This window comes from Pongo pygmaeus, chromosome 20 (genome assembly GCF_028885625.2).
Source record: "Pongo pygmaeus isolate AG05252 chromosome 20, NHGRI_mPonPyg2-v2.0_pri, whole genome shotgun sequence".
Classification (NCBI taxonomy): Eukaryota; Metazoa; Chordata; class Mammalia; order Primates; family Hominidae; genus Pongo; species Pongo pygmaeus.
In genome coordinates this window covers 2482728-2509169 of record NC_072393.2, presented here as the reverse complement: position 1 = coordinate 2509169, position 26442 = coordinate 2482728, and the positions used below count along the sequence as shown (strand labels likewise).

At 59.5% G+C, this 26442-nt stretch overlaps 2 protein-coding genes and 1 long non-coding RNA gene across 4 annotated transcripts; all 3 read left to right on the top strand.

Moving 5' to 3' along the window:
• Positions 1-269: 269 nt before the first annotated feature.
• Positions 270-8201, top strand: SLC39A3 (solute carrier family 39 member 3). The gene is made up of 3 exons (XM_054465493.2): positions 270-412; positions 2926-3257; positions 7240-8201. The coding sequence occupies exons 2-3, from the start codon at positions 3048-3050 to the stop codon at positions 7972-7974; spliced, it is 945 nt and encodes a 314-aa protein (XP_054321468.2). The 5' UTR covers positions 270-412; positions 2926-3047; the 3' UTR covers positions 7975-8201.
• Positions 8202-12328: 4127 nt separating this feature from the next.
• Positions 12329-18952, top strand: LOC134738848 (uncharacterized). Its single transcript, XR_010124996.1, has 2 exons — positions 12329-13762; positions 16929-18952. It is a non-coding gene; the product is annotated as an uncharacterized LOC134738848 (long non-coding RNA).
• A 444-nt stretch (positions 18953-19396) lies between these two features.
• DIRAS1 (DIRAS family GTPase 1) lies at positions 19397-26223 on the top strand. Of its 2 annotated transcripts, XM_054465491.2 has the most exons (3): positions 19412-19492; positions 21539-21640; positions 22911-26223. In XM_054465491.2, the coding sequence occupies exon 3, from the start codon at positions 22980-22982 to the stop codon at positions 23574-23576; it is 597 nt and encodes a 198-aa protein (XP_054321466.1). In that variant the 5' UTR covers positions 19412-19492; positions 21539-21640; positions 22911-22979; the 3' UTR covers positions 23577-26223. The 2 variants fall into 2 exon arrangements, with proteins under 2 accessions (XP_054321465.1, XP_054321466.1); XM_054465490.2 differs by lacking the exon at positions 21539-21640 and having other exon boundaries at positions 19397-19492.
• Positions 26224-26442: the final 219 nt, after the last annotated feature.

Below are 26442 nucleotides of genomic sequence, written 5' to 3'. Positions count from 1 at the left end.
GCCTCCGTTGGAAATCGCTTCCCGTCCACCTCCAAGCCTCTTTCCAAGCGGGATTCAGCACCAGGCGCCCCTGGACAGCTCTGGAAACCCAACCCTGCCGGAACCGTTCCTCGCCAATCCGAGTTTCCCGCCGGGGCCGCTTGGTGGCTGCGCCCGCCGCTCAGAGGGAGGAAACAAACCCCTTTCCTGTGCCGGTAGGAGAGGTGGAGTCACATATGAGTGGCAGGTTCCGCAGCCAATAGTGTGGAAAGTTCTGCCAGCGGGTCTCGGGGAGGCCAATGGGCAGGGGCGTGGGCGGGGCGTGGACCAGCCGCGCCGAGCTGGGCCTCTCCGGGCCGCGTCTGTGGGGTCGAGACTGCGCGGCGGTTGGGGGGGCAGCGGCGCTAGTCGGCGGACGAGGGGTCCCCGGGAGGTAGGTGCGGGCAGAGAGAGGACCGGTGGCGCCGGGGCGGGGCGGCGCTGGGCGGCCGGTGGTCTGTTGGACTCTACCCGCACGTTAGCCGAGGCCCGACTCCGGTGTCCGGTAGCGCGAGGCACACAGAAGGCGCTCAATAAGTGCTGATGGAATGAATGAGCCCGTGCCCTCCACATCCCGGCCCGAGCAGCCTCCGGTTTGAGAGCGTGCAGGCCACCCTCACCTTCACTGTACAGACTGAGGCATCCAGATGCCGGACAGGTCTTTATTGGGCGCCTACTGTCTGCCTGGGTGGCTCTGCGCTGGGTGCAGCTGGCCCTGAGCAAGACAGACAGCCTGGCCCCGCCCAGCTCACCGCCTGGGGGGAGGGACGACTTTAAACGACTTAAAATAATGTAATTCCTAGCTCCCTCTGTAGCACAAAATAAAAGAAAATAACACCAGGGAAGGGGGCGGGGAGAGCTCTGAGTGGAGACATCTGAGCAGTGACCCGAAGACCTGAATGCAGCGAGGTAGCGGGGCCATGAGGCGCTTGGGGCTGATGGTGGGGGAGAAAACCCAGTTGGGGAAAACTCAAGGACAGGGGAGGAGCTGAGATTCCTCCTAAGAACGGTGACATTTTGGTGTCCAGGGTGAAACCGACTTCACTTTGGCTCATTGCAGCAGGTAATGCAGCCCTTATCAGTGGCCACACGCTTCCGCTCGTCCATGTGTTCAGGCAGCGGTTTTTGAGTATCTGTTCTGCAGCAGGCCTTCCGGCGGGTACAGGGATATGGTTTAGGGCGGGAGTCAGCCAGGGGTAGAGAGGGAGACGGAGTCTCGCTCTGCAGCCCAGGCTGGAGCGCAATGGCGCGATCTCGGCTGACTGCAACCTCCGCCTCCTGGGTTGAAGCAGTTCTCCTGCCTCAGCCTCCCGAGTAACTGGGATTACAGGCATGTACCACCATGCCCAGCTAATTTTTTTTTTTTTTTTTTTTTTTTTTTGAGACAGAGTCTCTTACTCTGTCACCCATGCTGGAGTGCAATGGTGTGATCTTGGCTCAATGCAACCTCCGCCTCCTGGGTTCAAGTGATTCTCCTGCCTCAGCCTCCCGAGTAGCTGGGATTACAGGTGCCCACCACCACACTCAGCTAATTTTTGTATTTTTAGTAGAGACAGTGTTTCACTGTGTTGGCCAGGCTGGTCTCGAACTCTCGACCTCAGGTGATCTGCCCACCTCAGCCTCCCAAAGTGCTGAGATTACAGGTGTGAGCCACCACGCCCAGCTGAGGGAGGCCCTTTTGAGGGGTCCTGGATGCAGAGAAGCAAGAGAGAAGAAGGAGGCATCGCTGGAAGGTCAGGGGAAAGAGAGCAGTGTTCCAGGTTCCAGTGTTCCAGAGAGAGGAGAACCCATGCAGAGGTCCTGAGGCACGAGCGAGCTTGGCACAGAAAGGACCAGTGTAGGCCGAGGTGAGGCAGGAGCTTGTCATGTAGAGCTTCAGCCTCAGGGTGCAGAGTTTAGACTTTATTTCGGGGCGTGGGGAATCCATGGACCACCACCATCCAATAGAACATTCTGCAGCGATGAGAGTGTTCCCTTTGCTGTCAAATACGGTAACCACAGAAGTCAAGTAGGCTTGTGTGACTACTGAGCACTTGAAATGTGGCCAGGGAGACTGAGGAGTGGAATTTTGTATTTTATTTAGGTTTTTTTTTTTGAGATGGAGTTTTGCTCTTGTCACCCAGGCTGGAGTGCAGTGGTGCCATCTTGGCTCACTGCAACCTCTGCCTCCTGGGTTCAAGCGATTCTCTTGCCTCAGCCTCCAGAGTAGCTGGGATTACAGGTGCCTGCCACCACGGCCAGCTAATTTTTGTATTTTTAGTGGAGACGGGGTTTCACCGTATTGGCCAGGCTGGTCTCGAATTCCTGACCTCAGGTGATTCACCCGCCTCGGCTTCACAAAGTGCTGGGATTGCAGGTGTGAGCCACCACACCCAGGCTGGATTTTTTTTAGTTTTGATGAACTTTTTTTTTTTGAGACAGTGTATTAGTCAGGGCTCTCTAGAGGGACAGAACTAATGGGATAGTTATATGTATAAAGCGGAGTTTATTAAGTATTAATTTCACACGATTACAAGGTCCCACAATACATTGTCTGCAGATTGAGGAGCAAAGAGAGCCAGTCCGAGTTCCAAAACTGAAGAACTGGCCAGGTGCAGTGGCTCACGCCTATAATCCTAGCACTTTGGGAGGCCAAGGCAGGTGGATCACGAGGTCAGGAGTTCGAGACCAGCCTGGCCAACATGATGAAACCTCGTCTCTACTAAAAATACAAAAATATTAGCTGGGAGTGGTGGTGCGTGTCTGCAATCCCAGCTACTAGGCAGGAGAATCGCTTGAACCCAGGAAGCGGAGGTTGCAGTGAGCGGAGATTGCGCCATTGCACTCCAGCCTGGCAACAGAGCGAGACTCTGTCTAAAAAAAAAAAAGAAAGAAAGAAAGCTAATGCAATGCTCCTGCTGTTCACAGTTGCTGGACTGAGACATGAGCCTCCAACTGTGTGGTTGGGCTCGGTAGCGCATCGTGGGACTTGGGTGTGCGCCCACAGATGGTTTGGCCCTGCAGTGACCGGAGCAGCCCAAGCCGCCACCATGGTGAAATTGCTAGTGGCCAAAATCCTTTGCATGGTGGGCGTGTTCTTCTTCATGCTGCTCGCCTCCCTGCTCCCCGTGAAGATCATTGAGACAGATTTTGAGAAGGCCCATCGCTCGAAAAAGATCCTCTCTCTCTGCAACACCTTTGGAGGAGGGGTGTTTCTGGCCACGTGCTTCAACGCTCTGCTGCCCGCTGTGAGGGAAAAGGTAAGGGCTCCCTGGGTGCTAGCAGTAGCCCTTGGCACCTTATGGCCAAGGGACTCTGATGCGTTTTCAACACTGATACCAAGTTCAGTGGAGGCCTTGATGCTGTAAGGGTGACAGAAAGTAGGAAGTGAATTTGCTGTGTGATTGTGAACTGGTTACTTTCTGCCTCTGTGCTCTACCGGCCAAACAAGGGGTTTGGACCAGACATGGGATTCCCAACAGGTGGACTTGTTGGTTGTCACCTGATAATCAGACCAGACCACCCACCCAGGTAGGGCACACTCTGTCCTGAAGCTGGAAAGCATGGCCTCTCTTCAGTTCCTGTATCAGTCAGCTACTGTTGCATAACACATTATAGCAAACTTAGCACCTTAAGACTACAGACGTTTATCATCTCATAGTTTCTGTGAGTCAGGGGTCTGGGTGCTGCTTCAGGATCTCACAAGGCAGCAGTCATGGCGTCTCCTGGGCTGTGGTCTCATCTCAGCGTTAAACTGGGGATGGGTCAGCCTCTAAGCTCATGTGGCTGTGAGCCAGGTTCAGTTCCTCATTGGTTGTCGGACCAAAGGTGTCTGTTTGTCAGTGTCTGTTGGCTGGGGCAGCCTTCAGAGCCTGGCCACGTGGGCCTCCCCAGCACGGTCAGTTCCTTCATCAGCAAATGGAGAAGATGGCCATAACTCCGTGTAAGACAGAGGGCACAGTCCCATGTCATGCAGAGGTGGCAGGGTATCCCTTCCCCTCTGCCCAGTGTCCTGCTGGTTAGAAGCAAGTTCAAGTCCCTCCCACACTCAAGTGGCCATGACCTCACAGGGTATGGCTGTCAGGAGGCAGGGGCTTCTGGGACCATCTTGGAGTCTGTCCACCCCAACTCCTGACAGCATCATCCTCTGCTGACCTGTTCCTTGAGCTCCCCCATATCAGCAGCCCAGAGCGTGGGTCCCCTGTTGGGCCACAGTGTGACCAGCCCTGGCCATACTTGCTGAGTGACCCTGGGTGAGTGGCTTCCTCTCTCTGGGCCAGTGCCAGATGTGACAGTTGAGTTTGTGTTGGTTACATACTTGGTGGAGATGTGAGGAGCCCCTGTTCTTTCTCCCAACGAAAGCACAGAAGCCCTAAGCTGACCCCCCCACTGCTGGCCCTGTTTTTCCTCATGCCTAGTGTCCAGAAAGGAGGAGAAGGGCTGTTGTCTGGGATTAAATCATCTGAGCCTGTTAGTGTGGCGGGGTAGAGTTCCAGGGTGGCTCCCCGAACTTCCAGCCCCTGCTCTGCAGGCCCCATGCTGTTCCCTCCCCTCGAGTGTGGGTGGGGCTGGGACTGCCGTGGGTGTCACTCCTGCCATTATGTCAGAATCCCAGCAGAGGGGATGTTGCAGCTGTGATGACTGCCCCAAATCAGTTAACACTGAGTTCATCAAAAGGGAGGGGGGTGGGCCTGGCCTAATCAGGTGAGCCACTCACCGTCCTGCTGGCCTTGGAGAAGCAAAAAGCCAGGGTGTGCCAGGAGAAGGGCATGAAGCGAGGACCCGAGGGCAGCCTCTCGGTGCCAAGAGCCATCCCCGCCAACAGCCAGCCAGGACACGGGGGCCTCAGTCCACAGCCACCAGGAGGTGGGCTCTTCCAACCTCCGGTGAGCTTGGAAGAGGACCCTGGGTGTCAGTGAGATCTCAGCCCTGATGACACCCTGCGAGACCTGGAGCACAGGGCCCAGCTAGCCCGCACCTGGATTTCCACCGTTCAGAGCCGAGACACCGCATTCCTGCTGTTCTGCGTGGCTGAGTCTGCGTTCATTTGTTACGCAGTGTGTGAAGACTGACATCAGCCCTGCGAGGATGGAGATCTTGGTCATCTCTGATGTCTCCTGCATCCCAGAGGCCACTGCCAGCCCCCCTTTTCCTGCAGTCATGGTGTCACCCCCGTCACCCTCTGACTACAGGCCTGGGCGACTGCGGGGAGCTTGCTCTTCCCTCCCCCTCATCACAGTGGCCTTCTCACGGCACCCAAACCTTTCCCTGCCGTTCCCCTGCCCTCGGGCTGGTCAGGCAGATGAGGTCCCTCCTCCCGAGCCCCCAGCCTCACCCACTGCAGGGCCAGGCTCTCAGTCACCCCTGGAAAATGGTGCCTGGTTCACAGCTCCTGTGCGTCTGCCTCATCTCTCCTGATCAATGTCTGTCTCTTGGGAGTAGCTAGAGTTCCTCGTGAGCTTGTCCTCAAGCGAGGCACGCGCGAGGCCTCCAGCCGGTGGTCAGTGAGGGAGTTAAGTGGCTTCTCCGTGGAAACACAGCCTTCTGCTGCAGCAGAGGCTCACCCAGCGTTATCTGCCCCCGGGGAACACTGGGCGATGGCTGGGAATATTGTGCTTGTCACGACTGGGGGTGCTCCTGGCGTGGAGTGGGTGGAGGCCAGAGACACTGCTCAGCAGCACCCTGCAGTGCCCAGGACGGCCCCATCCCAGAGAACAATCCAGCCCCGAATGTCAACACCTTCCCCCTACCCAAGCTGTGAAAATAAAAAATGTTTCCGGACATTGCCAGGTGTCCACGCAGGCAGAATCGCCCTGGTCGAGAACCACTGTGTGCGCGTGTGTGTGCGCGTGTGTGTGCACCAGCATGTGCGCCTGAGTGTGTGTGTGCATGTGTGTGTGTTTGTGCGTGCGTGTGTGCACGTGTGTGTGTGCATGTGTGTATGCATGTGTGCACATGCGTGTGTGTGTGCATGTGTGTTTGTGCGTGTGTGTGCGTGTGTGCACATGCGCGCGTGTGTGCGTGCATGTGTGTGTTTGTGCATGTGTGTGTGCGTGTGTGCGTGTGTGCACATGCGTGTGTGCATGTGTGTTTGTGCGTGTGTGTGTGCGTGTGTGCACATGCGTGTGTGTGCATGTGTGTGTTTGTGCGTGCGTGTGTGCACATGCACGTGTGTGTGCATGTGTGTGTTTGTGCGTGTGTGTGTGCGTGTGCGTGCGTGTGTGCACATGCGTGTGTGTGCATGTGTGTGTTCGTGTGTGTGTGCACATGCACGTGTGTGTGCATGTGTGTGTGCGTGTGTGCGTGCGTGTGTGCACGTGTGTGTGCGCGCATGCGCGCAGGTTGTAATGAAGTCTGCGCTGGGAAGGAAGCAGGGAAGCAGGCGTTGTTGTGAGTGTTAGGCATGTTGTGATTTTCCTCCACTTTGGTCTCAAGGTCTCTCTGGAGGATGGCTGTGAACTCTGGCCCTGCCGTGACAAGGCTCCAGGGAGCTGTTGTGGGTGTTTACAGCCTGCCTTTCACGGGACATTTCATCCTGGCGCATAGCCTGATGCCTGTGTGTCCGCCCCGTGAGCAGCTGTCCTTCCCATAGGAGTGTGTACCTCTTGCAGATGCCCTGCGGCTCCTGTCTGACCCGCGTCTAGTTTCTTCCCACCAAAGTCTCCCCTCGCTAGGAGAGCCCCGACCAGGAGGAGAGTCGGGCCCGGGCATGTCGGTCAGGGAAGCAGAGGAAGCCCCGCGGCAGAACACGCAAGGCCAGTGGAGCTCTTTATTATTTATGTGTTTATTTTGAGCTGGAGTCTTGCTCTGTCGCCCAGACTGGAGTGCAGTGGCACGATCTTGACTCACTGCAACCCCTGCCTCCTGGGTTCAAGCCATGCTCCTGCCTCAGCCTCCTGAGTAGCTGGGATTAGAGGCGCTCGCCACCATGCCCAGCTAATTTTTGTATTTTTAGTAGAAACGTGTTTCCCCATATTGGCCAGGCTGGTCTCGAACTCCTGGGCTCAAGCAGTCCAGTAGCCTCAGTCTCCCAAAATGCTGGGGTCACAGGCATGAGCCACCGTGCCCGGCTGGTGGTGATGGTGTTAATTCATCACAGGCGAGCCCTTCCTCTCCCGCTTGTTTTAACCTCTGAGTGAATCAGGGATTTCTGGACTTTGCTTTGAATGGTGACATCTGGCCAGCCCTGTCGCCGCCACCCCTGAGCGTGGGTCTCTCTCTCTCGGGTGTTCCCGGCTGCAGCTCCAGAAGGTCCTGAGCCTCGGCCACATCAGCACCGACTACCCGCTGGCCGAGACCATCCTCCTGCTGGGCTTCTTCATGACCGTCTTCGTGGAGCAGCTGATCCTGACCTTCCGCAAGGAGAAGCCGTCCTTCATCGACCTGGAGACCTTCAATGCCGGATCGGACGTGGGCAGCGACTCGGAGTATGAGAGCCCCTTCATGGGGGGCGCGCGGGGCCACGCGCTGTACGTGGAGCCCCACGGCCACGGCCCCAGCCTGAGCGTGCAGGGCCTCTCGCGCGCCAGCCCCGTGCGCCTGCTCAGCCTGGCCTTCGCGCTGTCGGCCCACTCGGTCTTCGAGGGCCTAGCCCTGGGCCTGCAGGAGGAGGGGGAAAAAGTGGTGAGCCTGTTTGTGGGGGTGGCCGTCCACGAGACGCTGGTGGCCGTGGCCCTGGGCATCAGCATGGCCCGGAGTGCCATGCCCCTGCGGGACGCGGCCAAGCTGGCGGTCACCGTGAGCGCCATGATCCCCCTGGGCATCGGCCTGGGCCTGGGCATCGAGAACGCCCAGGGCGTGCCGGGCAGCGTGGCCTCCGTGCTGCTGCAGGGCCTGGCGGGCGGCACTTTCCTCTTCATCACGTTCCTGGAGATCCTGGCCAAGGAGCTGGAGGAGAAGAGTGACCGTCTGCTCAAGGTCCTCTTCCTGGTGCTGGGCTACACCGTCCTGGCCGGGATGGTCTTCCTCAAGTGGTGAGCGGCCTCGCCATTGTCCCTGCCGCCGGAGCCCGCCGGGAGCCCCGGGCCGGATACAGGCCGTGTCCCCCGGCCCCGCGTCCCCCGAGAGTGAGCACTGTGGCCCTGTGCCACCACCTGTGCACAAGGGGCCTCCCGGGACCAGGCTGTGCCCCCGATCCTACACCCTGAGCCTCAGAGCACTGCTACTTTTTAAAATACTTCTTTCTCTTAAAAGTCTTTACCAAAGCCGTGTGGCCATGTCAACCTCGGGCCGTGGGGTGTGGCAACCCGCGGGTGGGAGGGCCAGGGCCTGGGTCCCGGTGAGATCGGTCAGGACCCTCCTCTCCCTGCCACACACCCCCAGCCTGTGGATAAGGACGGGAGCGTTTGGCTGCTGTGGCCAGAGTGAGGGCTGCGCCGCCTGTGCCTCAGGAGCCAGCTGGGGGCCCTGAGGCTCCATCGTCTACCCTGCTCTGTTGCCAGGATCTCGCTGCCCAAGCCCTGAGTGTCTTGAGGCTTATTAGAGGTTGGAGTCACTGCGATGGGACAGCTGGGCTCCGTCCCTCCTGCCACACAAGGCTGTACGCCCCGTGAGTGGGCCGTGCACCCTCAGGAGTGCCCTCTCCTTTTCCCTTTGCTGGTGTGGCCCCTGGAGTGGGGCCAGGACCCCTGGGCCAGGTGAGTGTCACAGTTTCCTGAGACTCACGAGCAGGGCCAGGAGGCAGCTTAAAGATCAGTCCTCAGCTCTGCTACACACACCGGGGTCTCCAGAGGAAGATGGACCCCACTAGCGGTGGGGCAGGGGCCCCGCGGTGCGATCCCTCCCACGGACACAGGGATGCTGCTCCCGAGAGGGCAGGAACGCGGGGGATGAGCAGCTGAGCGTGGGCTGGGGCAGCCCTGGGCTCCTGGCTCCGTGGCAACCTCCGGAAGGCCTGAGCCGTCGTCCCGGCAACCCTGCTGGGTCTGGGGAGGTGAGAGCTGGGGAGGGACGCCTTTCCTCGGGGATTTTGGTCTGCCTGGCTCGAAGCCGCTGTGGCGCTGCAGAAGGGAGCCCGACGTGCCCTCCTGGGCTGGGTTTTTCCACCAGCTTCACCACCTCCTTGCTCTGACCTGGAGCCCCGGCCCCCGTCTCTGGACCTTGGCGTCTTCCGGCCCCATCAGGGCTGTGAGGGCCTCTGGCTGTCCCCATCTCCTCCCTTGTCACTCAGCTTTGAGCGCCAGGCCCCAGGTACCCTTCTCCCGTCCCATGCCCTGCCTCACCACGACGTCTCCCTATACCTGCCCACAAGACTGACTGTGGGGGGCTACATGGAGAGGTCCCCATCTGGCCTGTGGGCTTGGGCCTGGCGGGGCCTCCTATCCATCAATCCATCACTCTAGTCAGATGGGGAGCTCCAGGGCCAGCCAGGGACTGCTCTGTGGGGTGTCCCAGCCGGTGGCCCTGCTGCAGCCAACTCAGCTCCCAGATGTCAGTCACAGGAAGGGACGACCTCGAGAGGGCGGTGGCTGCCTGGAGCATTGCCATGGGGGTCCCAGGAAGCCAGAATAGTCACACAGCCCCTGTAAGTAACTTCCACTCCAGGGGATCTGTATGTAACCCGGGGTTCCGCCTCTGCTCCTGAGACCCCCCCCCCCAACTTCCACTCCAGGGGATCTGTATGTAACCCGGGGTTCCGTCTCTGCTCCTGAGACCCCCCACAACTTCCACTCCAGGGGGTCTGTACGTAACCCAGGGTTCAGCCTCTGCTCCTGAGACCCCCCCCAACTTCCACTCCAGGGGGTCTGTAAGTAACCTGGGGTTCAGCTTCTGCTCCTGAGATCCCCCCAACTTCCACTTCAGGGGGTCTGTAAGTAACCCGGGGTTCAGCCTCTGCTCCTGAGACTCCCCTACCAACTTCCACTCCAGGAGGTCCCTACCCCATTGCTGTTGGAAGCTTGGGGCCTGTTCTGGGAGCCTGCGTCTGAACCTCTTACCGGGGATCCATCTCTGAATCCCGTGCAGCCTGGCCCTGGCCCCAGGGGTATAGGAAGGAGCTTCACAGTGTCCTGAACCTGACGTGGTTCTGCCCGTCCCTCCCCCGACTTCACCCTGCTTGGGCTGTTTGTCCTTTACCCCAGGCGGGTGGGTTGTGAAGCCACTGGGTCCCTGTACTAGTGGGGGATGTGGCTTGAGTTTCGTGACTGCCAGGGGATAGAGACATCCAGGCCCCCCACAGGGGAAGGTTCAGGGTCCCCGTCCCCTGAATCCAGCAGGAGCCCACGTGGGGCGGAGCACCGCCTACTCCAGGGATCCCCATCCACCTTCGCCCATCACAGCAGGAAGCACAAAGTGGGGCCCTGCCCTCCACCAGCCATCAGCTCCCCAGGGTGGCCCAAGGGACCCAAGCTGTCGACCCCTGCAGGCCCAGCCACCCCACCCCAAGGATCCCAAGCGGCTTCTTCCCCTTCCCTCCAGAGGAGCCTCTGACACCACGTTGTCCCCCACCGGCGCTGTGCCATCAGCCATGTCTGTCCTCCCAAGGGTGGGAGCTCAGGGCTGGCCCTGCTCCTCTGATCACAGCAGACCAGAGGCGGTGGCCAGAAAGCAGGACGCAGGCGGGGGCAGGGGTGAGCAGGCTGTGGCCTCCAGACCTCTCCGTCCCAGAGTCCTCAGGAGGCACGAAATGAGCTTTCCTGGGGCCAGCGGGACCCTAAGGCAGGAGGATGTCTCTTGAGCCACTTTTGGTCGGCTGTCACCACTCTTTTTTTTTTTTTTTTTTTTGAGATAGAGCCTTGCCCTGTCGCCTAGGCTGGAGTGCAATGGCGCAATCTCGGCTCACTGCAACCTCCACCTCCCGGCTTCAAACAATTCTCCTGCCTCAGCCTCCCAAGTAGCTGGGATTACAAGCATGCGCCACCACGGCCAGCTAATTTTTGTATTTTTACTAGAGACGGGGTTTCACCATGGTGGCCAGGTTGGTCTTGAACTCCTGACCACGTGATCCGCTGGCCTTGGCCTCCCAAAGTGCTGGGATTACACGTGTGAGCCACCGTGCCTGGCCCACTTTTTTTTTTTTTGAGATAGAGTTTCAGTCTGTCTCTCAGGCTGGAGTGCAGTGGCATGATCTCGGCTCACTGCAACCTCTGCTCCCGGGTTCAAGTGATTCTCCTGCCTCGGCCTCCTGAGTAGCAGGGACCATAGATGCCCGGCACCACGCTTGGCTAATTTTGTATTTTTAGTAGAGACGGGGTTTCACCATGTTGGTCAGGCTGGTCTCAAACTCTTGAGCTCAGGTGATCTACCTACCTCGGCCTCCCACAAGTGCTGGGATTACAGGCGTGAGCCACCGCGCCTGGGGGCTTTACCCGCTTTTGAGGAGGAACCCAGCATATGTCCATGTTGGGGTAAAGACGTGGAGTGGTCATCTCGCCCGTCCGATATAGAGTCCAGAGGCGCAGGGCTCATTCCCAAGGTCCCTTGGCCGACGGCAGCCAGGTCCAGCCTAGACCAGGCTCCTGTGAGGCAGCCCAGCGACTCTGTCTCCTCTGGCTCTGCCCACAGACACACTGTCATCCAGTGCTAGGAGCCACTGCTTGAGGAAGCCTGGGTTTGTCACTGCCTGCAGCAACAGACTACTCCTGCCTCAAAACAACGTCACAACACTGCAGAGCAGGCCAGCTCTGGCTGCACACGGCCGCCTCCATCTCTACACAACTTTGAGTCACAGAAATGTCACATGACCCGCAGAAGCCAAAGGTCCTCCTCCTTGGGGGTCTCTTTTACTGACTCTGACTCCCAGTCGGGGATCTTCTGCCCCCAGGGGACACTGGGCCATGTCTGGGGACATCTGTGGTTGTCTTGACTAGGGGTGCTCCTGGCATGGAGTGGGTGGAGGCCAGGGATGCGGCTCAGCACCCTACAGTGCCCAGGACGGCCCCACCCCAGAGAACGGTTCAGTCCCAATGTCCACAGGGCCCAGGGGGAGAGACCCAGCCCAACTCATAGGAAGATCCAGGACAGGTGATGGTGGGCTGTGTCGACCACCTGTTCATGAGAGAGACACGGGGAGGCGAGGGGGCACCTGCCAGCCGTTTCGTGTGCTGGCAGAGACCAGGAATAGCTTGGACAGATCGTTCCTGGATAACAGAAGACAGCTTCCTGTTTAAAAAACAAAACTCCGGCCGGGAGCAGTGGCTCACGCCTATAATCCCAGCACTTTGGGAGGCTGAGGCAGGCAGATCACTTGAGCCCACAAGTTGGAGACCAGCCTGACCAACATGGCGAAACCCCATCTCTACTAAAAATACAAAAATTAGCTGGGTATGGTGGCAGGTGCCTGTAATCCCAGCAACTTGGGAGGCTGAGGCAGGAGAATCGCTTGAACCCGGGAGGCAGAGGTTGTAGTGAGCCGAGATTGCACCACTGCACTCCAGCCTGAGCGACAGAGCAAGACTTGGTCTCAAAAACACACACACACAAAACCAAAACTCCAAGTGCAGAGTACCCAGTGCCACCTTCGTCTGAATGCAGCGCTCCTGGCTAGGTCACAGCCACCCCTAGGCCCATGCCTGGCCAGGGGCTTCTCTTGTCTATGACCAGGCAGGTGACAGGCGGGAGGGACCCAGGTCAGGCCCAGCTGCTGCCCCACCGGAAACAGACCCAGCAGCCTTGCCTAGACCCCAGGTGGGTCCAGGTTTTTCTATTGGGACAGAGACGGTGGGCCGGGATGGGGGCGTCTCTCAGCTCTGCAAGCTGGAGAATTAACTCGGGACTTGAGCTTGGGGTCCCCGCTGGGCGCAGGCGTGGGCTCCAGCGGGAAGGAAGCCCTTCGTGGGGTTCTCAGCACAGACAGCTGGATGGCGTCGCCGGATTCCCCCACCTGGATCCGGAGACAAAAAGGGAGAAAATGACGAGGCGGTGCCCAGGCCTGCGGGGTTGAGTCAGCCGTAATAACAGCCTGTCGGCCCTACGTGTCTGTTGTTTGCATTTCTGTTGCACAAGTTATTAGCTCGGGGCGGGACGGGGAGGTCGGCGGTGCATGGGACGGTGTCTCCCAACCCTTGGCACCATCAGACTCTCCTGGCCAGCAGCTCTGGACCCTCTGCCCCACCGGGAAGACGGGGCTGCATTCCATGTGTTCCAACCACCAGCCTGCACCCAGCTTGTGCCCTGAGCTGTGTCTGCTTTTGGGACAGAGCCGGTGAGCAGCCTGTCACCAATAAAGGATCCTTGGCTTTCACTTCGATGCTCGGAGGCTGCCCCAGCCTTTCCAGAGTCCCCCTGCAGGTGGGAAGAAGGCGGAGGCTCCCGAAGGTAGAGGAGTCATCTCCCTTTCGAGGGAGCACGGGCTGCTGCAGGACGTGGGGGCTTGTCTGGAAGACCCCAGAACTCTTCTGGCTGTCGGGTGCTGAGGCCAGACGGGGCTGGAGTGGGAAGATGCCTCCACCTCTGTCCCTGCCATCCCTCAGGCGTCTGCGGCTCCGCACCTGCAGCCCCTCGGGGCAGTGACACAGCTGGCCTCGGTGTCCTGGCGGAGGGCGGAAGTGATGGCGGGTTGCAATCTTGTAGGGTGAGAATCGGGTTAGACAGGTGAGTGCTTCAGAGCCAGGGAGCTGCACACGGAGGGGAGGGAGTGGCCAGCGCTGCGTCGGGCTTCTCCGTGAGGAGGTGAGCGGGCTGGCTGGGCTCCTCCAGGGGCTGGCTGGGCTTCCATCTCAGCTAGTGGAGGTCCAGCCAGACTCAGGCTAGACGAGCTGGCCCCCAGAACAGGCTTCTGTGCCTCGGCTTTGTGGACATCTGGGGCCATCCTGTGCCTTGTGGGAAGGTGAGCTGCAGCCCTGGCTCTGGGGTGGGGCCTGAGAACTTTGTGTTCCGCCGAGTTCCCAGGCAACGCTGGCCATGCTGGGGTGGGCAAAGTTTGAGACCCATGGACCCCTCCAGGGTCTCTCCCCCAGGCACTGGGGACACTGGGGCCAGGTAGTTCTCTGGGGTGGGGCTGTGCTGGGCACTGCAGGGTGCTGAGCAGTATCCCTGGCCTCCACCCACTCCATGCCAGGAGCACCCACAGTTGTGAGAACCACAGATGTTCCCATCTAGTGCCCAGCCTCCCCTTGGGACAGAATCACCCCCCCGTGGGAACCGCTGCCCCAGAACTAAGGCGGCTCACGTTCTGGAGAGGGAGCCGACGCCAGCATGTTATGCAGTACCAGGTAGCAATAAATGCCCTGAAAAGAATCAGGACACGGTGAGAGACGGCAAAAGGAGATGATTTTAGCTCTGTGGTCTCCTCAGGAGTGGTCTCTGGGATGACGTGAGGGGGACTGGAGAAAGTGAGTGAGAAGGAGATGGGGGAGAGAGAGCTCGTCTGGCTGAGAGAGCAGCATGTGCAAAGGCCCTGGGGCCTCTCTGTAGTTCTCAGCCTTTTTTCTCTGATGACCAGAGTGGCTTCTTCTCTCTAAGAAGACCCAGGTGTTACCAGGGTTTATCCTGCCAATGCTAAAGACTCAGTAACCACACTCCTCAGAGGTGGTGATGAAACAGCACCCTGGCCAGGCACGGTGGCTCACGCCTGTCATCTCAGCTCTTTGGGAGGCCAAGGCGGACAGATCACCTGAGGTCAGGACTTCCAGACCAGCCTGGGCAACACAGTGAAACTCCATCTCCACTGAAAGTATAAAAATCAGCCGGGTGTGGCAGTGGGCGCCTGTAATCCCAGCTACTTGCGAGGCTGAGGCAGGGGAGTTGCTTGAACCCGGGAGGTTGAGGTTGCAGTGAGCCAAGATCACACCACTGCACTCCAGTCTGGGTGACAGAGGGAGACTCTGTCTAAAAACAAAAACAAAAAATCATAGCACCCTGATGTTAGAGAGGAACCCAGTGCTGACTCTAGGGGCCAGGCAGGGTGAGGTGTGGGTCTTCCAAGGTGGCCTGGGGGCTGGGAGAGCAGCGGTGAACAGCTCTGCAGATGCTGAAGGGGGGGAAAAAACGGGCTTGGGGATGCCATCCTGTTCATCTTTGAAGGAAAACTGGTTTTTGACAAATGGGTCTCTGTATTTTAAAATATTGGTGCCACCAGCCTGGGCAGTATAGTAAGACTTTATCTCTACAGAATATATATATATATATTTTTTGAGACAGAGTCTTGCTGTGTCGCCCAGGCTGGAGTGCAATGGCACGATCTCGTCTCACTGCAACCTGTGCCTCCCGGGTTCAAGCGATTCTCCTGTCTCGGCCTCCTGAGTAGCTGGGATTACACGAGCATGCCACCAGGCCCGGCTAATTTTTGTATTTTTAGTAGAGACGGGGTTTCACCATATTGGTCAGGCTGGTCTCGAACACCTGACCTCATGATCTGCCCGCCTCAGCCTCCCAAAGTGCTGGGATTACAGGCGTGAGCCACTGCACCCAGCCCAGAATTTTTTTTTTTTTTTTTTTTTAAGACAGAGTCTTGCTCTGTTGCCCAGGCTGGAGTACAGTGGTGTGATCTCAGCTCACTGCAACCTCCGCCTCCCAGGTTCAAGTGATTCTCCTGCCTCAGCCTCCCAGGTAGCTGGGATTACAGGTGCCCACCACCACATTGGGCTAATTTTTTATATTTTTAGTAGAGACGGGGTTTTGCCATGTTGGCCAGGCTGGTCTTGAACTCCTGACCTAATGTGATCTGCCCACCTCAGCCTCCCAAAGTGCAGGGATTACAGGCATGAGCCATCGTGCTCGGCCCAGAAAAATTTTTAAAAATTAGCCGGGCTTGGTGGTGTGCGCCTGTAGTCCCAGCTACTCAGGAGGCTGAGGAGGAAGGATTGCTCGAGCCCAGAAGTTCAAGGCTGCGGTGAGCTGTGACCTCACCACTGCACTCCAGCTTAGGTGGCGGAGTGAGCCCCTGTCTCGATAGATAGATAGATAGATAGATAGATAGATAAGTAGATGATTGATAGGTGTTTGATAGATAATAGATGACCAATAGATGACAGATGATTGATAGATAATAGGTAAATGATTAATAGATGATAGATGATCGATAGATTATTGATAGGTGATAGATGATTGATAGATTATTGCTAGATGATAGATGATTAATAGATGACAGATGATTGATAGATTAATTGATAGATGACAGATAGATGATTGACAGATGATAGACAGGTGATAGATTGATTGATTGACAGATGCTAAACTTGAAAAGCAACTGTGTGGCTGAGCCCCCGTGGTGACTGCCCCCTGAGGCCAGGATGTGCAACCTTGGCTTTGCCCACATGGTCCAGAGACCACTGAAGAGAGCTGAGGCCGGACCCCACTGCCCTCCTCTCCAAAGGCTAGCCGGGGCTCAGTGAGGTCCGCGTGGCCCCGGTCAGGGCAGCAGGGTGAGGAGAGCGGCCGTGCAGCTGCAGGGCCGGGTAAGGAGCCGGATGTTGCAGATGAACGCCGTCCCTTGCTGTTCTGCTAAAAGGAGATCTGTAAGGCAGGACAGGCCGAGTGTCCCCGGGACAGGACTCCAGATAGCCAAGGACAGGGCAGGAGAGCCATTCTGCTGAAAGGAGATCTGTAAGGCAGGACAGGCCGAGTGTCCCCAGGACAGGACTCCAGATAGCCAGGGACAGGGCAGGAGAGCCGTTCTGCTGAAAGGAGATACGTAAGGCAGGACAGGCCGAGTGTCCCCAGGACAGGACTCCAGATAGCCAGGGACAGGGCAGGAGAGCCGTTCTGCTGAAAGGAGATCCGTAAGGCAGGACAGGCCGAGTGTCCCCAGGACAGGACTCCAGATAGCCAGGGACAGGGCAAGAGGATCACACCAGGTTGGTCGTCCATCCCCAGCAGGCTGGGCTATGGCTTCAGAGCCTGATGGATCCGGACCGACCTCTTCCCCACTAGGCCACCGTGGGCGAGCCACTTCCCTTCTCTGAGCAGCAGTTTCCAGATGGGAGCAGGGACAGTGGCCTTTTACAGACCGCTGAGGGCCCAGCACCCACTACACTGGCACTTTGTGTTTGCAGGATCCATGCAGACTGCCCCGGTGGGTTTCACCCTGTGGACTCAATGTGGACACCTGTGGATCCTGCCCGGCTCGGGAGCTGGAGAGGTTGACGGGTCCTCTTCTCTTTGGCAAAGATGCAGCCGGCCTCAGTCCTCCTCGCCCACCTGTGTGCCTCTCAGGACACCGAAGGACTCTCCAAAGAGGGACTCGGGTGTGAAAGGCAGCAGGGAACCCAGGAAACTCCAGTGCCAGCCCCGGCTTGCTCAGTGCCCCAGTGTGCAAGTGCCCTGGCCCCTGAGATTTGGATCACGGACCTTTCCATGGAGAGGCAGAGCTGGGGCGCCCACCCACCGCCACTCACAAAGGCCAGGCGGAGCCCTCTGCTCCCCGGCCCACCATGGGGGAGAAGCTCCTGCTGTCCTAGTTTGGGTGCTCGCAAGAGCTCACTGCCAGCTGCGGCCTGGGTGCTGCGGGCCGTGTGTGGAGCCCCCGTTCCTCAGGGACAGCGAGGAGGGGAACAGGGCCTGGCCTCGCCAGCTCATGAGGCCCACAGCCTGGCCTGGGAGCTATAAATAGCAGCCGCAGCGTGGAGTTACCGCCCTCCCCACTCTCCTACGCATGAGTCAGCCTGCCCCGGCCTGAGCTGGTGCCCGGAGGAGACAGGGAGCCGGCCCGACGCCCTGCCCCACGCTGGTGGGTCACTCAGGAGACGAAGGCAGGCAGGCGGACTGGGAAGGGGCAGGGCTGCCGTCTGAGTGCTTGGGTGCCCAGCAGCCCCGTGTAGGTGGGCACCCTGCCCATGTGTTCCCAGCAACCCTACCGGCGGGCAACAGTGACGTCACTCACAGATGGGGGAACCGATGCTTGAGAAGGCACTTCCCTGCAGGCAGCCACGTAGAGCAGAAGGTGGGATTTGTCTGCCCTCAGGGCTGTCTCCATCTCCTGCTGAGGGCACCCCCAGATGAGGGTCAGGGGCCGGGCCATGCTCTGAGGTGCTCCCACGGGGCTGGGGTCAGGGCAGGAGGGAGGTGCACGCTGGGAGCACTCAGGCCAGGCCTTGGATGCCAGGCTGAGAAGCTGGACCTTGACCTGAGAGAAGGGAGCCATGGGTGGCGTTAGAGCAGGGGAGGCCCATGTTCCAGTTGGAGCACTGAGTGGCAGAGTGGAAGGAGGGCTGGAGGAAGGGGTCTGGAGGCCAGGAGGGGGAGTGGGGTCAAATCAGGGAGAAATAGAGCTCTTTGAGCCCCAAAGCCACATGAACCTCAGTGCCCCAACCTCAGTGGCAACAGGAGAGGGGACTGAGTGGTCTTGGGGGCAGTGCCAAGTCTCCGCAGAGGCAGATGGGCCCACCTCATCCAGGGCCATGGAAATGGTGGGTCATGGAGAACCCAGGAGCTGAGGGCCCAAGGGGTTCCCGGGGCTGCAGCACCTGCTCACAGGCCTGGTGACGGGGAGCTCACCACCTTCCAGACCAGCCTCTCGCCCACTGATGGCTCTGACTCTGGAAAGAACCCTGTGGGTCTCAGAGTTGGCCTCTTCACCAAGGGGCGCCTTCCTCTAACAGCCTTGCGGCCTGGGACTGTCCCGCACCCACCCCTGAGAGCACCTTCTGGCCTGGTCACTAGACCCCAAAGTCCAGTCTCCTCTGGGATCTGCCCGATGAGGCCAAAAGGAAACTCGGCCTCTGGGTCTCCAAAATGGAGGAAGAGCCATGGTCTCTTATGGACACACAGACGCGTCAGAAAAGTCAGTGCTCCCCTAAGACGCCTCCTGTTGGGGGAACACAAACATTTTCCTAACCGAAAACGGCAAACCCATCCTCTGCAGAGCAGCACCAGCCCCCTTTGCTCACCCCCCACCTCCCTAGGCCTGACTGCCATGGGCTGCCTCCCCCTCCACAAAACCAGCCCTACAGAGCGCAGAGTCCGCTTCTGCCCCCAACCCGCCCCTGCCCAGGCCCCTGGGACGGGTGGGCCTCCAGGTGCACCCCATTGACCTGAACCCTCCCGCCTCTGCCCGCTTCTAAACCTGTTCATTCATTGTTGATTATCGACTTACTCATTTCACAACGCACCCCTCTGATTCCCCACCCTGCGTGTGACCGGGCCCCAGCCGGCCTCAGGGGTCCCATTCTGCACCCCCTTTATCCGCATTTCTGCCAAAGCCCCCCACCCCCGGCTGGACTCTGCTCCTCCCAAGCCGGGCTCCTGGTCCCCACTCGGGGTTTCCCGGGAAGCGGCCCCAGCTCCCACCCCGAGGGAGGGAGCGCGCAGGTCGCCACGTGGCAGGGCGGGGGTCCCGGATCCTGGCGACCTCTCCCACCCCGGGCGCGGGCAGGGGTCCCGTGGGGGGTGCGGTCCGGGGTCCCGCGTGGGGCGGCGGTGACCTTGGCAGGGCGGCGCGCGGGCCCCGTGGGCGCGGGTCCCCGGGGCGGGGCGGGGCGGGGCGGAGCGCGGGGCCCGGCGGGCGGGGACGGCGCGGGCGCGACTGCGGCGGCTCGGGCGGGCGGGGGGCGGCGGCGCCAGCGGACACCGGAGCGGGCAGGAGCAGCGGCCTCGGCGCCGCAGGGACCAGCGGGCCCAGGTAGGCGGCCCGGAGCGGGGCGGGGGTCCCTGCGCAGCCCCCAGCCGGCCGTCCTCCCCGCCGTGCGTCCCTCCTTTGTCCCGGCCCCACCCTCCCGGGCCTCGGGGCCGGGCCCTTCCCCGCCTGGCTCCAGGGCCCCTCGCCGGGCGTCCCCCGTCCCTTCCCGCCGGGCCCGGCCGGCCCCTCCGCGGCTCACCTTGGACAGCTCCCGGCCGCCTCCCCTCCCCCACCCGGAGGGCGCCCCCCTGCAGATCCCACCCCACCGAGGCCCACCCCGCCGCCCCTCTCCGCATTGGTCCCCTCGGGCAGGGCCTCCTCCCTCCTGCAGCTGCCTACTTCGCCCTCCGCCCCACTGCCCAGCCAAGCCCCTCCCTCCGCGCCCCCTCCCCGGGGTGGGCTCCTCCTCTCCACCACTGAGGTCCTCCTGAGTCAAGGGTCGCCCCTGGGCTGGCCCCGTACTGTGCCTCTGCGCCCTCGGGCCCCCTAGAGCAGGCCCTTTCTCCATCAAACCCCTCACCGGCCAGGCGGCCCTGGGTCAGACCCCCGCCCCACGCTTGGTCAGGTGTGACCCCTGCTAGACCCCTGGGTCGCGGCTCTCTCTGCTTTCCTGACCCTGAGCTTTGCTTTGACACCCCCGCCCCCACCAACCACTCCGTGCCCCGCAGGGAGCCGGGCTTCAGGGACCCAGAGCTGGGGTAGATTGGCCCTGCGTGGACGTCTGGGGGTGGGCTGCCCCTCACAGGCGGGAAACCCCAGGAGTCTAGCCAAGCAGGGTGGGCTTCCAGCCCCGCTGTGCGCCTCCACCCCCCTGCTCTGTGACCTTGAGCCAGCCCCTCCTGCTCCTGCCTCGGTGCTCACGACCCCCTCCCTCCACCCGCACCCCCCAGGTGGTGGAGGTGGGAAGTGGCGTGGGCTTCGGGGCTGTTGAGTGCAAGCGCCTTCCTGGTCAGGGATTCCAGACCCGGCGGGGAGGACAGTACTGCTCATGGGCGCTGGAGCTTCAATGCCCACAGCAAGGCAAAGGCTGGATCTGGGTCCACAGAACCCACGGCCATTAGGACCCCAGGCCGGTTTTGGTGGCGTCTTTCTGCACAGCAGCGTGCCCGCCTCTCAGGGCGCCCACCCAGGAAAGGGCAGGGTCTGCAGCGCAGGCCGCCTCCCCCCCAACCACCAGCACCCCCAGCCTCCTCCGAATGCCGAGAATTACTATGCATGTAGTCCACAAACCCGGCAGCCAATCACATGAGTTGGCATTGCCCAGGCGCCCAGAAGTTTGCCTGGCTCATCACAACTGGGGACTGTGTCAGCTGGCGCTTTCATCATCCTGTTTTCTTTTTCTGGCAAATCTGTTACCCTTGATAATCCAGAAGGTGCCTTTGCAACCAACAGGCACAGCCAAGTGCCCTGCCCACCGGCCCCGAGCCCTTGTGACTGTGATCACAATTGTGATCGGGGTCTCCGCTGTACGGGGCACTGCCTAGGGCCTTTCTCCACCTTGTCACCTTACTTGTCCCAACAGTGCCTCGCATTTCACAGAAGAGAAAACGGAGGCTTAGGGACTTGAATTTGCCTGTTTAGGTTCAAACCACTGACTCCTGGGGAACCTCTGGACTCTTCCCATAAACACACCCCCACCCCCAGTGCAGCAGGTAGAAACTGGTGCCTCCTTCTCTCCCACTGTAGACCACCTTGCTGGGGGACACCCCCCGCTCCACCGCTTCCCCAGAGACTGGAAGGAGGAAGGGGAGGGGAGGACATCAATTCTGGAGATAAGCCACCTGCCCTCCCCTCAGCGTTCTTCCCTCACCTCCATCATTTCAGGATCTGCTGTGCTGTGTGACCTCCTCAGGCTGCTGGACCTCTCTGAGCCCAAGAGAGAAGAGAGGGGCTAAGAGGTGCTCCTCCCAGGAAGCGCTATTCCTAAGGATCCGTCAGACCTGAACAGGAGGGCCTAGGGCACACCAGGCCATAGTTTGATTTTAGAGTTTAGGGAGCGGGGATTTTCCCATTCAGCTTTTGGATTTTGTATTTTTGTGTCCCACCCAGGCTGCAAGACCCTGCCTCCCTGGGGCGGCTATTGGGAATCAGTGCCCTGATTTGCAAATTGTGGTTCTCAGACTCCCAGCCTCAGGATCCCATTTACGGCAGGTGAGGAGAGCAGCCTTGTAATACAAGTTCCAGCTGGATGCGGTGTCTCACGCCTGGAATCCCAGCACTTTGGGAGCCCGAGGCGAGAGGATCAGCTGAGGTCAGGAGTTCAAGACCCTGGCCAACGTGGCAAAACCCCGTCTCTACTGAAAATACAAAAATTAGCCAGGTGTGGTGGTGCATGCCTGTAGTCCCAGCTACTCTGGAGGCTGAGGCAGGAGAATTGCTTGAACCGAGGAGGCAGAGTTTGCAGTGAGCCGAGATTGCACCACTGAACTCCAGCCTGGGCAACAGAGCGAGGCTTGGTCTTAAAAAAAATAAGAAGGCCAGGTGCAGTGGCTCACACCTATAACCCCAGCACTTTGGGAGGCCAAGGTGGGTGGATCACCTGAGGTCAGGAGTTCGAGACCTGCCTGACCAACATGGAGAAACCCTATCTCTACTAAAAATATAAAATTAGCCGGGCTTTGTGATGCATGCCTGTAATCCTAGCTACTTGGGAGGCTGAGGCAGGAGAATGGCTTGAACCTGGAAGGTGGAGGTTGCGGCGAGCCAAGGTTATGCCATTGCACTCCAGCCGGGGCAGCAAGAGCGAAACTTTGTCTAAAAATAAATACATAAATAAGAGTAATAAAATAAAATACGAGTTCCCAGGGCTATTGCCCTGGCCGACCGATTCAGCATACCTAGGGCTGCGGCCCTGACGTATGCATCTTAAACACCCGACCATGTGCGGCTTCCACGAGGATTAGCCATCTCTGGGTTGGGAGAAGAGCAGGGGACCCATGGTTGTTGGAGACGGGCACCGTTTGATCCACCAAACAGGCTCAGGGTGGCACGATGGCTCAGCAAGGTCTCAGAGCCAGGCAGATGTGGAGCGAGAGGTGGAAGCCAGGCCTGCTAGCTTCCAGGGGCCCCTGCCACGCTGGGAAGAGAGGGGGAAGCCAGCACAGCCCGGAAGGGACACCCACACCCAGGGAAGGAGTTTCGTGGGCATCCCGGCATCTCCCACGCCTCTCCTAGCTCAGCGTCCCCCGGGGAAGCTCAGGCCCCAGATTTTGTTAGGGAGAAGTAAGCAAAGGGTGTTGGCTGTGCGCCCGCCTGCGGGACAGAACTGCAAAGTCAGCCACAAGCAGATGGGCCTTTTCAGGAGGCAGGAGGCACAGCAGCCACCTCCTCTGAGAAGCCGCCCTGTCCTCCCTCCCCGGAGCGTGGGGCTGTCCCCTCAAGGCTGGGTGGCCTTTGACATCTGACCCTCCTCTCTGCACAGGCTCGGTCTGGGGTTCTTGCAGCCGGCACCAGCCCTCCTGGCCCCGGCCGCCCACCCGCCGCGGGGAAGATGCCGGAACAGAGTAACGATTACCGCGTGGTGGTGTTCGGGGCGGGAGGCGTGGGCAAGAGCTCGCTGGTGCTGCGCTTCGTGAAGGGCACGTTCCGCGACACCTACATCCCCACCATCGAGGACACCTACCGGCAGGTGATCAGCTGCGACAAGAGCGTGTGCACGCTGCAGATCACAGACACCACCGGCAGCCACCAGTTCCCGGCCATGCAGCGCCTGTCCATCTCCAAGGGCCATGCCTTCATCCTGGTGTTCTCCGTCACCAGCAAGCAGTCGCTGGAGGAGCTGGGGCCCATCTACAAGCTCATCGTGCAGATCAAGGGCAGCGTGGAGGACATCCCCGTGATGCTCGTGGGCAACAAGTGCGACGAGACGCAGCGGGAGGTGGACACGCGCGAGGCGCAGGCGGTGGCCCAGGAGTGGAAGTGTGCCTTCATGGAGACCTCGGCCAAGATGAACTACAATGTCAAGGAGCTCTTCCAGGAGCTGCTGACGCTGGAGACGCGCCGGAACATGAGCCTCAACATCGACGGCAAGCGCTCCGGGAAGCAGAAGAGGACAGACCGCGTCAAGGGCAAATGCACCCTCATGTGAGCCCGGAACGCCCGCCTGCCCGCTGCCCACCCCCACTGGCCCCAGCCCCCGCCGCCTCCCCCAATACTGACGCCCTCCTCGGCCTCCTCCTCTTCTCTCATCCTTCCTCCGACACCTCGGCTGGGGAAACCGAGGCCACCCCCCCCCCCCGCTGCCCCTGCCTACCCCGAGGCAGGGCTGGGGCTCTTCTTCCTCTCCCGCTCTCTCTCCACCCTCTTGTTGTGTCTGTACCCTCCAAAACCAAGAGCCGGAGGTGGCCCCCTTGTCCTGCAGATGGGAAAACAGGACAGGGAGCTGGCAAGAGGAGCTGCTCGTTCCCGCTGGGACCAGAGGAGGCTGCGTTTCCCCATCTCCATCTCTTTCCCTGGGGTGTCCCCAGCCAGACCTGCGTGTCCTGTCCCTCACATTTGATCACTGTGACCTTCCGGGGGAGGGGGGAGTTGAAAATGCACATCAGCCTCAGATTTTTTGTTTTTTTTCTCCTATTTGGTGTTAACATACACCCAAGCCCACCCGGCCCCTCGTGACCTCTGATCTGTGCCCCCTCCTCCGGTCCCAGAATGCCCCTCTCTCCTCTGTCTTCACAGCGGGGTGTGGGGCCCGTGGGATGGGCCTCAGGCCACCAGGCAATAACCACAGGGCCTGCAGCAGTGCCCCTGCCAGCCCCGAATCCCACCCCCGGGACCGGCCACATCCGCAGCACAACTGCCCCGCCGGAGAGGCACCATGGGTATGGAGGGGCTTCCCGGACACCGCCCGCCTGGGGACCTGCCTCTTCCACCAAGACAGAGACGTTAGCAATGCATGGTGGGTGGGGACCTGGGGTGCTCAGGAGGGGGTGCCCAGGGCCCTGGCCAGACATACATCAATTACACCCCCGTGGGGGGACAGCCGATGGGAGCCAGCACCCGCAGGATCCGAGGGCGCTCGGGACAGAGGTCTGCCCCACCCACTTCCTCCCCACCACCTGTGCCCCAGAGAGCAGGGCCTGCCGGGGATGGTGGCGTCCTGGAGTCGAGTGTATCTGCAGCCATGAGGTTCTGGGTGTTTTTGTGAGAGAGTCTGAGTGACACCACACTTGTGTGACCCCACAGGGTTGTGTCCAACATACACGGAAGTGACTATGGAACAGTGTATTTGTGCAACCTGGGGTGCGCGGATGGGTGACTTGCATCTAAGTGCATCTGCGTGTATACCTGTGTGTGTCTGTCTGGGATGATATGTTTTTGTGGCAGTCTGTGTGTGTAATAGTGGTGTAGGGTATACAGAGAGGTGGGTAGTTGTAGGTATCTGTGTGTGGTTGTCAACAAGACTGGATATTTGTGATGTGTCTGTATGAATCTTTGTGCCTGTATGAGCATGACTATATTTTGGGGAGTGGGTGATATGGTTTATCTGAGAGCATTTATCTGTAAATATGTTTGTCCTGATTGAGGGACACGATCTGTGTTCCACTCGTAGCAACATGACTCTAGCAATGTGACTTTTGGTCCCAAATCTGTGTCAGTCGGCTATTGCTGTGTAACAAATGACCACAAATGTAGCAACCAGAAACAACACACGTTGATTATCTCATAGATTCTGTGCGTCAAAAGCCTGGGTGCAGGTTGGCTGGGTCCTCTACTTGGGATCTCAGGAGGCTGCAATCAAAGCATTGGCCAGGCAGAGGTCTCATCTGAAGGCCTGATCCGGGAAGGATTTGTTTTTTAGAAGCTCATGTGGTTGTTGCAGCATTCAGTTCCTTGCTGTTGCAAGACTGAAGGCCTCAGTGTCTCACTGGCTATTGGCTGGAAGCTGCCCTTTGTTCTGTACCATGTGGGTCTCTCCACAGTGGGGCTCGGAGCATGGCAGCTAAGTTAGTGAGGGAAGGTGAGATGGAGGTGTTGGTCTTATTGGGTGTGAGGAAGCAACGTGTGTGTGTGTGTGTGTGCGCACTTTTGTGCAGTGAGAGAGAGAGATTGCACGCATGTGTCTCTGTAGTCATGTGGCCAGGTGGGACCATGTAGATAACAGATTGTTCGTGTCTGATTTGGTACAAGCATGTTTGTTTTCCTCTGTGTTCATGTGAGTGTTTACTCAACAAATGTTTACTGGACACACTCAGAGAGAGGGAGTGTGCATACGTGCGTGTGTGTTGCTATCCAGCACGTGGACCGGGCTCCCAGAAGAGCTGGCATTGTGTCTGAGCAGAGCTGGGTCCCCCCAAAACTTGGGCTGGCCCAGGGCCCTCCAGCAGCTGACATTGCCTCTTCTCCTGTCCTGGCAGTAGCTTCTGGGTTCTGAAGGTGCCGGAGAGAGTGAGGCTGGGCAGGGGTCTGCGGCCCTTTCTCAGGGACACACCCTGATAGCACAATCTCCTTGGGGCCCTGCCCACCTCCAGGCCTCTCCCACCCCAGGCCCTGCCCGACCCTGGGGAGAGAGGGGATCAGCAATAGGAGGGGGCCCGAGCCTGCCCTGGCTGCTGGCCCATCCTGCCTGGGCATCCCTGGTGCTGGGGACTGTGCCAGGCCATGCTTGCCGTGACTCCACCCCCACCCCCCTCCCCCCGCATGTGGGTGCCCCCACTCCCCCATCGTGGGGTCTGTGTAGCCTTCGCTCTAGACATAGTCTTCCTGCAATAAAAAAGTGGATCCTGCATTCCCCACCAGCATGGCGCCCTGTCTCTGTGGTGGGCGTGGGTGTCAGCTCACCACCTGTAAAGGATCGAGAAGGGTGGGGAGGTGCAGGATGGGGTGAAGGGTGGAGGAGGTGGTGGGTGTAGGAAGTGAGGGATGGGATGAAGAATGGAGGAGGTGATGGGTGTAGGAAGTGAGGGATGGGATGAAGGGTAGGGGAGGTGATGGGTGTAGGAAGTGAGGGATGGGAT